At 47.9% G+C, this 12060-nt stretch overlaps 1 protein-coding gene across 2 annotated transcripts in view; it reads right to left on the bottom strand.

Moving 5' to 3' along the window:
• Positions 1–12060, bottom strand: part of LTBP4 (latent transforming growth factor beta binding protein 4) — a 122842-nt gene that overhangs the window by 54246 nt on the left and 56536 nt on the right. For both annotated transcript variants that reach the window (XM_083159735.1, XM_083159736.1), the window contains exon 5: positions 2401–2469. In XM_083159735.1, the coding sequence (XP_083015861.1) occupies positions 2401–2469 (69 nt within the window). The remainder of the gene's footprint in view (positions 1–2400; positions 2470–12060) is intronic.

The following is a 12060-nucleotide window of genomic DNA, read 5'->3' as shown; positions in this document are numbered from 1 at the left end:
GTTGTAGGTCAAAGACGCAGCACCTGATGCTGGATGGTAAGAGTCGTTTAAATACTGTCTGCAGTATATGCAGAGGTGTGGGTGACAAACTAATCAGCTGCTGGGAAGTAAACGTGCGGAAATTTGGCAGATAATTGCCTGGTCTGTACAAATGCAGTTGTATTTCATGTGTTTACCTCATGCAACAAAAACCTGTTATAGGTCAAAGGTGCAGCACCCAATGCCGGATGGTAAGAGCCGTTTAAATACTGTCTGCGGTATATGCAGAGGTGGGGGTGACAGACTAATCAGCTGCTGGGGAATTTGCATCTCACTTATAAGAATACTATTTGTTTGATATACTAATAGTGCTATTACATATTTGATACCCAGTCTGTATGTCTGTATCTATCTAGCCTTCACTACTCAGTTTTTCTAAACCATTGTATTTGGGACTAATAGCTGTCAAAACTCTCCCAATGTGTATGCTAAGTTTACACTGTCAGCGTCAAAACTGACTAAATCGTTAAGTCCAATCTAAGTTAAAAACTTTTTTCAATTGATTGAGTTTACATGATAAAACTGTGAAACTTGCATTTGATTTGTATCAATCGTGGTTTGACACTCTGTTGGTGTCATTCCATGTCTGATAGCCTATCTGTTCCTTCATAACCTGTACTATTCAGCCTGCCCAATTACAGTGTTTGCAATCTACGGCTGCTAAAACTTTCCAATCTGCCTGTGAGGCTTACAGACCATGCAAACCCAGCAATAAATTCCTCAAGGTGTTACACTAGCCCCAGTCAGAACCATTCAGTACTGGCAATAATGGCGCCTAAGGTGCACCACTCATGAGGATACAAACATCATTTATCTCAACATCAACCCCCATTGTAGATAATCTACACCGGTGGCAACACTAAACAGTGGTTGCCTCAACCCTATTACCCTTCTTCTATTCCGGGGAAAGGATCAGCGTTCTCCTACTCTCTCATCCATCATTTGATACAACTAGTAGATGGAGGACAGCAGAAGTCAGGGTCCGCACTGTTGATACCAACCCACTACTTATGCCATAACCCTTCATTTCAGTGCTCTCTCATCAGTCGCGTCAAAACTGAACCCCCTGCAATGCAGGCAAGCAACAGGGTGATACATTGATGACGCCTCTGAAAGCAGAAGCACTCTATTTCAATTGAGCTACAATGCTGGTGCCCCCCAATTCTGCCAACATTACTACCATACGTCACTGGATCGCCTGAACCCATCCCGATCCCAGTAGCTAAGCGGTGACTGGCCGGGCTAGTACCTGTGGGAAGACTCACTGGGAATACTCGGTGTTGTAATTATCAGGCAAAGAAGGGATCACCTTCTGGACCTAGCTCAAGCTTTCTATATTCTCCATTTCTCCTGACTTCCTAATCTTTCCACCACCTACATTCCCCAATATCCACAGTCGTGACCCACTACCACTCGTCTATCACGGAGGACAACACATTGTTTATTGGAATCTTTACTGCTTAATTATGTGTGTCAAGCATCCCTAAACCAATACCTGTATCAACTATACTGCACATTTATGCAAATTAAATAACCTATGAAAGGACTTGATTTTACAGGCATGGTACACTCATATCCAAACATTACGCTGATCTTGTGATTATTATCAAGGACCTACGATTGGCAATTAGCCATATTATTCTAACTTATTGAATATCGTCTCTTTCTCTTTTTTAGTAATAATCAGAATAAAAGTTAAGTTTTATTACACTAATTATTCAACTAACCACTAATTTGACATTATAAATAATTTATTATTATATATCTTTTTCAAGTGTGCCCCAAAAACCTTACGTATGTTCCCCTGTAGTCACCCTCGTGACGCCCCCCCCCCCTTTTTTCAGCGTTGAAGCTTTGCAAAGTCAGGGATAGTCTAATGGAGCGAGGGAGTGCATTCCACTGACGGGGTGCAGCACGGGCAAAGTCCTGAACTTTAGCGTGGGAAGCAGTGATCAGGGTGGGGGAGAGTCGACAATCACCGGTCGACTGTAGGGGGCGGGAGGGAGTATGAATGGAGATAAGGTTGGAGATATGTGGAGCAGTGGAATTAGAGATGGACCTGTATGTGAGGGTGAGGAGTTTGAAGAGGATTTTGTAGGGTAATGGGAGCCAGTGCAGATTTTGTTGAAGGGGAATGGCTGAAATGAAGCGGCGTGAGAGGAAGATAAGCCTGGCTGTGGAGCTATGGACAGATTGCAGATGAGTCCATAGGGAGTAGGGAGGAAGCGAGGCCAGTAGGGAGGAAGCGAGGCCAGTGAGGAGAACATTGCAGTAGTCAAGCCGTGAGATGACCAGTGAGTGGATGATAAGTTTAGTTGCACTCTGGGAGAGAAAAGGCCTGATGCGGGGAAGTCCACTTACCTACACACGTTCCATTTCTCCTGTCAAATCCCTTAGGACATGGAGATTGTGGGGAAACTCCGACATCTCCTGTGGAGACACACGTAATACATAAGAGACATTTTACATGTCTAGACATCTGGTACATCCAAGTGCACATCCCAGACATAAATGCCTAACTCATACGGTGTATTCTGTGAATACAGATACATCCCCTCAGTTTATAAGCTGTAGTGGCTAGTCACAGCTAGTTTGGTGCGATTAGTGTGGCTGCTGGTTTGTGGGTACAATTCGTAAACATCTACGATCCATAAAATCGCATCATACGTAGATTTCCATGGCCGAGCCACAGCCAGATGCAACATATCGGAAGATATTCTAGAATTACATTTCCATTGTTCTTTTGTTTAACTAAAGGTCCATCCATCTATACATGTACATATATATAGGGACAGCATACTTAAACATGATGGTAATGTGGAAGATCCAGTCCAGGATTTAGAACAGCAGCAGCAGCAGGGCTATGGAGATCCAACCCAAGTTTTCCTAGGATGTATTGGGAATCACTGGCTGATTAGTAGCACCTGGTGCTTCCTGTTATATGTGTGTTCCAGACAGAAGGTTGGTGTTCCCAATGGCAGTTAGTGCCTGGGCTTGCGGGGGTCCAGGGATTACGGGAATCTCTCTCTCTCTCTCTCTCTCTCTCTCGCTCTCTCTCTCTCTCTCTATATATATAGGTACTCTTTACCTAGATGGGCGCCAGCGATTGAAATCGCGGGCGTCGGGGGTAAAAATCGCGGTCATCGCGGGCATCGCGGGTAAATCGGGATGGCCGCGATGCCCGCGATGATCGCGATTTTCCCATAGGGAACAATGTTAAAAAGGCTGATTGACCGCGATTTTACTGTTAAATGCCTCAATGGACCCGATTTGGCCATAGGAATCAATGTTAAATGGGCCACAGAGCCCAAATAGGCACAATTAACCCTTAAATGTCCCCCCTAATTTTTAACGCCACCCCACGATCCACGCCAACCCGAAGCGTGGCGAGCGCAGCGAGCCCGCGAGGGGCGGCGGTACGCGTCCTCCGACCTTTTCATGCCCTACTATCCACTAGGGTGTGGAGTGAGAATAGAATAGTGTGGCGAGCGCAGCGAGCCCCGCGAGGGGACGCGGATACCTTCACAGGTAGACGCGTCCCCTTGCGGGCTTCACAGGTGTCGGCGTCGCCACGGACACCTGTGAAGCCCGCGAGGGGACGCGTATAACTGTGAAGGTATCCGCGTCCCCACGCGGGGCTCGCTGCGCTCGCCACGCTTCGGGCTCGGTGGCTCGCTGCGCTCGCCACACTATTATATTCTCACTCCACGCCCTAGTGGATAGTAGGGCATGAAAAGGTCGGAGGACGCGTACCGCCGCCCCTCGCGGGCTCGCTGCGCTCGCCACGCTTCGGGTTGGCGTGGATCGTGGGGTGGCGTTAAAAATTTGGGGGGACATTTAAGGGTTAATGGGCTCTGTGGCCCATTTAACATTGATTCCTATGGCCAAATCGGGTCCATTGAGCCATTTAACAGTAAAATCGGGTCCATCGGGCCTTTTAACATTGATTCCTATGGTAAATCGGGAGCATCGCGTCGCGGGCATCGCGGGTACATTTATGGCCGGCCGCGACGCGACCGACACGATTTCCATGTTTAACATGGGTTTCAATGGGAAATCGCGGGCATCACGTCGGTCGCGTCGCGACATAAATGTACCCGCGATGACCGCGACGGGCGCCCAACTAAGTAAAGAGTACCTATATATATATATATATATATATATATATATATATATATATATATATATATATATATATATATATATATAATAAGGAATTCTGGCCCATGCAGCGGATTTAAGGGGCTAGGCATAACATTATTGTATTTAAAGATTTAACAAAATTTTTTTAGCGTGTGCTCCCCACAGGCCCTGACCCCGGAATCCCGGCTATGTGTGGCGTGATGTTAGCTAGGACACGCCGCACGCTACAAGAAGGAAGGAGCAGGGGCCGGACAGTGGCTGAAGCTAAGCTCATTGCGCAGGTCAGCACTGCCCGGTGCGAGGAGAGGGAAACAGTGGCAAACCCGGAAATTTTCCAGGAATGCCAGTGGTAGCACTGGCGCAGAGCCTTCAAAATTTCCAGGATTACCAGTGAAGGGGTTAATAGATGGTGAGAATGTTTAGATTGCACCTTGATTTACCTTGGACCTTTTTCTGCTTCCCCGCACATTACCCTATTCTCCTTTCATGTTGTTTATTTTTCATTTACCAGTAAGCCCGAATTCATTTAAAAAGTCTACTAACGTTAAATAATGATAAACAATTTGTTACTGAGAAGAGATGATAGATGTTACTTTATCCGTTTTGCCAAGCTGCAGCAGAACTAAAAGACATGGTTTGGAAGACCGTCCCTCAGTGGTTAACACAGTTATAAGGAGGGGCGGAGGGGACCTCCTGTGAACCCAATAAAGTTCTCTCTGTTTTGTAATCACATTTATCTATCACAGATGGACAAGATCTCTGGGCGCTCGGTAAGGACAGATGTGAACTTGGCATAACTCTCTCTGAAGGATAATGTGGGTGGTTTCTGGAAGATGTTAGCACCCCCTCAATGGGCTGGCTGTGTGTGTTTCTCGGTTAAGCCTGGTGTAGCCTGAGGTAATCGGTGATGGTGGTGGTCAGGATTTATCTCATACTTTGCACCAGTTCTAACTGTCCTCATTTGTTATCGGTCAGGGACATTGGGGGACATTTACCAAAATGGATTCGTAGAAAAAAGGTGTATTCGTAGGCAGAAATACACCTTTTTTTTACGAATTTGTATTTTCGGGATTTACAATCCCAAAAATACAACAATTCGTAGTCCTAAAGATGGAACATTCGTATTTGTAGTTACAAATACGAATGTCTACACCATCGATAGAATACGACAGAAATCACCATTCAAAAGAATGGTGGTTTCTGATTTACTAAGCAGCCGTATGGATAATACGGCTGCTTAGTGGTGTAAAACACCCACGCAAATACGACAGGAAAATAGAACACCATTTTCATGTCGTATTTGCGTTTTTGCCTGCACAGATCAGTCAGATCCGTGCAGGCTTCGGTGTAAAAAAATAGAAAAATTAAATAATTAAAAAAAAAAACGGCGTGGGGTCCCCCCCACAGCCGAAACCAGCACCAGGCTGACGGAGCCTGGAGCCGGTAATTAAAAATCAGGGAACCCGACAAATAGGGTTTCCCCGATTTTTAACAACCAGCCCCAGGCTCCTGCTCCGGGGCTGGTTCCCAAAATACGGGGGACAAAATGACTAGGGGTCCCCCGTATTTTAAGAACCAGCCCCAGGCAAAACCAGCCAGCGGGTAATGCCACAGCCGGGGGGAGACTTTTTATGCAAGTCCCCCCGGCCAAAGCATTAACCCTACCGACCAGTCAGCCTGGCCAGGGGCCCTGGGGGAGTGGGGACCCCCCCAATAAAGGGGTCCCCCCCCTCCAGGACTTACCTGACCAGGCTGAAGCCTGGTGCTGTCCTCGATGCCCCTGGGCGGTGGGCATCGAGCTGATGGTTTGGTGTAAAAAATAGAATAAAAACCATTGTCTTTTACTGGTGAACTATGAGTCCCAGCAAGCCTCCCCCGCAAGCTGGGACTTGGAGAACCACAAGTCCCAGCCTGCGGGGCATTAAAGGGCCCGCTGGGTCTTGTAGTTCCACAGTAAAAGAAAGAGTTAAATAAACACACTGACACCCGTTTTAAATAAAAGTTTAATACACACATTACATACATACTGATACTTACCTTTCTTGATCCCGTAGGTAGCCCTGGTCCTGATGTCCTGTGTCGTCCATGTCGGCTGTCTGCGTCGTCCTCCAGGTCCATGTCGACGGTCCGTGTCGTCCTCCAGGTCCATGGCGGTGTCCGGGTCCGAAGAAATCCATGTTGGAGCTGTGGAAGGAAATCCTACTCACCTGTTCCTGCGCTGAAGAAGTCTTCTCTTGATCCGACGTAGTCCAGGTAATCTTCCTGCTGTCGCCGGTCCCCGCTGTCTGCGCTGTCCGTGCATCGCGCTGAGGAGAGATGCTGAAGTTTCATATTCGGCGCCTCTCCTCAGACTGAATTCTATTGGCCGCCTAGCAGGCCAATCAGGAGCCGACTTTCTCGGCTCCTGATTGGCCTGCTAGGCGGCCAATAGAATTCAGTCTGAGGAGAGGCGCCGAATATGAAACTTCAGCATCTCTCCTCAGCGCGATGCAGAGACAGCGCAGACAGCGGGGACCGGCGACAGCAGGAAGATTACCTGGACTACGTCGGATCAAGAGAAGACTTCTTCAGCGCAGGAACAGGTGAGTAGGATTTCCTTCCACAGCTCCAACATGGATTTCTTCGGACCCGGACACCGCCATGGACCTGGAGGACGACACGGACCGTCGACATGGACCTGGAGGACGACGCAGACAGCCGACATGGACGACACAGGACATCAGGACCAGGGCTACCTACGGGATCAAGAAAGGTAAGTATCAGTATGTATGTAATGTGTGTATTAAACTTTTATTTAAAACGGGTGTCAGTGTGTTTATTTAACTCTTTCTTTTACTGTGGAACTACAAGACCCAGCGGGCCCTTTAATGCCCCGCAGGCTGGGACTTGTGGTTCTCCAAGTCCCAGCTTGCGGGGGAGGCTTGCTGGGACTCATAGTTCACCAGTAAAAGACAATGGTTTTTATTCTATTTTTTACACCAAACCATCAGCTCGATGCCCACCGCCCAGGGGCATCGAGGACAGCACCAGGCTTCAGCCTGGTCAGGTAAGTCCTGGAGGGGGGGGACCCCTTTATTGGGGGGGTCCCCACTCCCCCAGGGCCCCTGGCCAGGCTGACTGGTCGGTAGGGTTAATGCTTTGGCCGGGGGGACTTGCATAAAAAGTCTCCCCCCGGCTGTGGCATTACCCGCTGGCTGGTTTTGCCTGGGGCTGGTTCTTAAAATACGGGGGACCCCTAGTCATTTTGTCCCCCGTATTTTGGGAACCAGCCCCGGAGCAGGAGCCTGGGGCTGGTTGTTAAAAATCAGGGAACCCCTATTTGTCGGGTTCCCTGATTTTTAATTACCGGCTCCAGGCTCTGTCAGCCTGGTGCTGGTTTCGGCTGTGGGGGGGACCCCACGCCGGTTTTTTTTTTAATTTATTTTTTTTTCTATTTTTTTTACACCATGCAGCCTGCACGGATCTGACTGATCCGTGCAGACTGCTAGAAATAATTCGTATTAGCAGCCGTATATACGGCCGCTAATACGAATCATTACACCATCGGAGGGTTACAAAGCAGTCGTATATGACTGCTTTGTAACTGATCCTCCGGAATACGACTTTGCATACGACTTAAACAGTCGTATGCAGTCGTAGGGAAAATACCAATACGAAAAACTAGGTTTTTCATATTGGTAAATTTCCCCAATTGTGTCTTGTTCCAGTAAATCACTTTGTAACATGTAATAGGCGACATTAAAAAACCTGGCGCCTTGCAAACCTATAAATAAAGTACGGCACAAATTGTTATATGCAGGATATTTACAGTATAATAATGAAATTTGACGTTTTTGTTGTGCAATTCACATGTCTGGGTTTAGATTGAGAAAGCAAAATGCTTGAAGCAAAAGTAATGCAAATAGTTTTCTCACATTTTTGTTTAAAGTGAAAATTCTATAGCACAGCACAAACTCAAATAACTGAAACAGCCAGGAACAGTCATTACACAGGTACATAGCCAGGTTACAGTATATACAGTGTTCTGCCCTGCTAAATAATCGCCGGGGGCCTGTGACCATATATATTAGTGCCAACGTGTGAGGAATAAATCAACCAGCTCTAGCTAGCCTTTCCTAAAGCAATGGTAATCCTAGATACGTCACATGCTAAAGCTGGCCTTACATGAGAACGATTTGTATATTTGTGTGCACATTGTGAGGTGTTTCAGGATTACGGTCCGATGTGCGGTCCCGTGAGTCGTAAGATAGATCACACGATCTTACGTGCTGCACATATGATCTGTCGAGACGTTACAACGTAAGTACATTGTTAGCACATTGTGGGGCAGATGTATTAAGCCTGGCGAAGAGATAAAGTGGAAGGAGATAACGCACCAGCCAATCAACTCCCAACTGTCATATTTCAAACACAGTTGATTGGCTGGTGCATTGTCTCCTTCTACTTTATCTCCACTTTATCTCCAGTTTATTTCTTCGCCAGGCATAATACATCTGCCCCTGTGTGTCAAAATGCACCAAATGGTGAGTCCGGGAACTGCCGGGGAGTTCAAGGGAAATTGTAAATGTACGGCCAGCATAAGGCCTGTCCTTTTGCCTCTTAGACTTAATATGGTGGGGTTCTATACTCTGTGGGGCATGGCAACCGGGAGGGGCATGGCCATTGGGAAGGTGTGATCACGCCCTTTTAGAAAAGATAATTTGTTCGGGCGGGTGCCGGTGGGGGAGAGGGCGGCATAGCATACCACCGCATGGAGAGAGGGGGTCTATGCTCACCCTGAGTATACGTCATGCGTCATCTCTCTCCAGTGACAATGCACTGTTGGGTTCTATGCTCACCCTGAGTATACGTCACGCGTCAGCTCTCTCCAGTGACAATACACTGTTGGGGTCTATAGTGACCCTGAGTATATGTCATGCGTCGTCTCTCTCCAGTGACAATACACTGTTGGGTTCTATGCTCACCCTGAGTATACATCACATGTCATCTCTCTCCAGTGACAATACACTGTTGGGGTCTATGCTCACCCTGAGTATACGTCACACGTCGTCTCTCTCCAGTGACAATACACTGTTGGGTTCTATGCTCACCCTGAGTATACGTCACGCGTCGTCTCTCTCTCCAGTGACAATACACTGTTAGGTTCTATGCTCACCCTGAGTATACATCACATGTCATCTCTCTCCAGTGACAATACACTGTTGGGGTCTATGCTCACCCTGAGTATACGTCACACGTCGTCTCTCTCCAGTGACAATACACTGTTGGGTTCTATGCTCACCCTGAGTATACGTCACACATCGTCTCTCTCCAGTGACAATGCACTGTTGGGTTCTATGCTCACCCTGAGTATACGTCACGCGTCGTCTCTCTCTCCAGTGACAATACACTGTTGGGTTCTATGTTCACCCTGAGTATACGTCACATGTCGTCTCTCTCCAGTGACAATACACTGTTGGGGTCTATGCTCACCCTGAGTATACGTCACACGTCGTCTCTCTCCAGTGACAATACACTGTTGGGTTCTATGCTCACCCTGAGTATACATCACATGTCATCTCTCTCCAGTGACAATACACTGTTGGGGTCTATGCTCACCCTGAGTATACGTCACACGTCGTCTCTCTCCAGTGACAATACACTGTTGGGTTCTATGCTCACCCTGAGTATACGTCACGCGTCGTCTCTCTCTCCAGTGACAATACACTGTTAGGTTCTATGCTCACCCTGAGTATACATCACATGTCATCTCTCTCCAGTGACAATACACTGTTGGGGTCTATGCTCACCCTGAGTATACGTCACACATCGTCTCTCTCCAGTGACAATGCACTGTTGGGTTCTATGCTCACCCTGAGTATACGTCACGCGTCGTCTCTCTCTCCAGTGACAATACACTGTTGGGTTCTATGTTCACCCTGAGTATACGTCACATGTCGTCTCTCTCCAGTGACAATACACTGTTGGGGTCTATGCTCACCCTGAGTATACGTCACACGTCGTCTCTCTCCAGTGACAATACACTGTTGGGTTCTATGCTCACCCTGAGTATACATCACATGTCATCTCTCTCCAGTGACAATACACTGTTGGGGTCTATGCTCACCCTGAGTATACGTCACACGTCGTCTCTCTCCAGTGACAATACACTGTTGGGTTCTATGCTCACCCTGAGTATACGTCACGCGTCGTCTCTCTCTCCAGTGACAATACACTGTTAGGTTCTATGCTCACCCTGAGTATACATCACATGTCATCTCTCTCCAGTGACAATACACTGTTGGGGTCTATGCTCACCCTGAGTATACGTCACGCGTCGTCTCTCTCCGGTGACAATACACTGTTGGGGTCTATGCTCACCCTGAGTGTACGTCACGCGTCGTCTCTCCAGTGACAATACACTGTTGGGTTCTATGCTCACCCTGAGTATACATCACATGTCATCTCTCTCCAGTGACAATACACTGTTGGGGTCTATGCTCACCCTGAGTATACGTCACACGTCGTCTCTCTCCAGTGACAATACACTGTTGGGGTCTATGCTCACCCTGAGTATACGTCACACATCGTCTCTCTCCAGTGACAATGCACTGTTGGGTTCTATGCTCACCCTGAGTATAAGTCACGCGTCAGCTCTCTCCAGTGACAATACACTGTTGGGGTCTATGCTCACCCTGAGTGTACGTCACACGTCGTCTCTCTCCGGTGACAATACACTGTTGGGTTCTATGCTCACCCTGAGTATACATCACATGTCATCTCTCTCCAGTGACAATACACTGTTGGGGTCTATGCTCACCCTGAGTATACGTCACACGTCGTCTCTCTCCAGTGACAATACACTGTTGGGTTCTATGCTCACCCTGAGTATACGTCACGCGTCGTCTCTCTCTCCAGTGACAATACACTGTTAGGTTCTATGCTCACCCTGAGTATAAGTCACGCGTCGTCTCTCTCTCCAGTGACAATACACTGTTAGGTTCTATGCTCACCCTGAGTATAAGTCACGCGTCGTCTCTCTCTCCAGTGACAATACACTGTTGGGTTCTATGCTCACCCTGAGTATACATCACATGTCATCTCTCTCCAGTGACAATACACTGTTGGGGTCTATGCTCACCCTGAGTATACGTCACGCGTCGTCTCTCTCCGGTGACAATACACTGTTGGGGTCTATGCTCACCCTGAGTGTACGTCACGCGTCGTCTCTCCAGTGACAATACACTGTTGGGTTCTATGCTCACCCTGAGTATACATCACATGTCATCTCTCTCCAGTGACAATACACTGTTGGGGTCTATGCTCACCCTGAGTATACGTCACACGTCGTCTCTCTCCAGTGACAATACACTGTTGGGGTCTATGCTCACCCTGAGTATACGTCACACATCGTCTCTCTCCAGTGACAATGCACTGTTGGGTTCTATGCTCACCCTGAGTATAAGTCACGCGTCAGCTCTCTCCAGTGACAATACACTGTTGGGGTCTATGCTCACCCTGAGTGTACGTCACACGTCGTCTCTCTCCGGTGACAATACACTGTTGGGTTCTATGCTCACCCTGAGTATAAGTCACGCGTCGTCTCTCTCCAGTGACAATACACTGTTGGGGTCTATGGTGACCCTGAGTATACATCACGCGTCCTCTCTCTGGTGACAATACACTGTTGGGGTCTATGTTCACCCTGAGTGTACGTCACGCGTCGTCTCTCTCCGGTGACAATACACTGTTGGGGTCTATGCTCACCCTGAGTGTACGTCACACGTTGTCTCTATCCAGTGACAATACACTGTTGGGGTCTATGCTCACCCTGAGTGTACGTCACACGTTGTCTCTCTCCAGTGACAATACACTGTTGGGATCTATGCTCACCCTGAG

Source organism: Crinia signifera, chromosome 9, assembly GCF_055691185.1.
Source record: "Crinia signifera chromosome 9, ASM5569118v1, whole genome shotgun sequence".
NCBI classification, from domain to species: Eukaryota; Metazoa; Chordata; class Amphibia; order Anura; family Myobatrachidae; genus Crinia; species Crinia signifera.
Note: the sequence above shows the minus strand (reverse complement) of the source record. Positions and strands in the feature narration are given on the sequence as shown.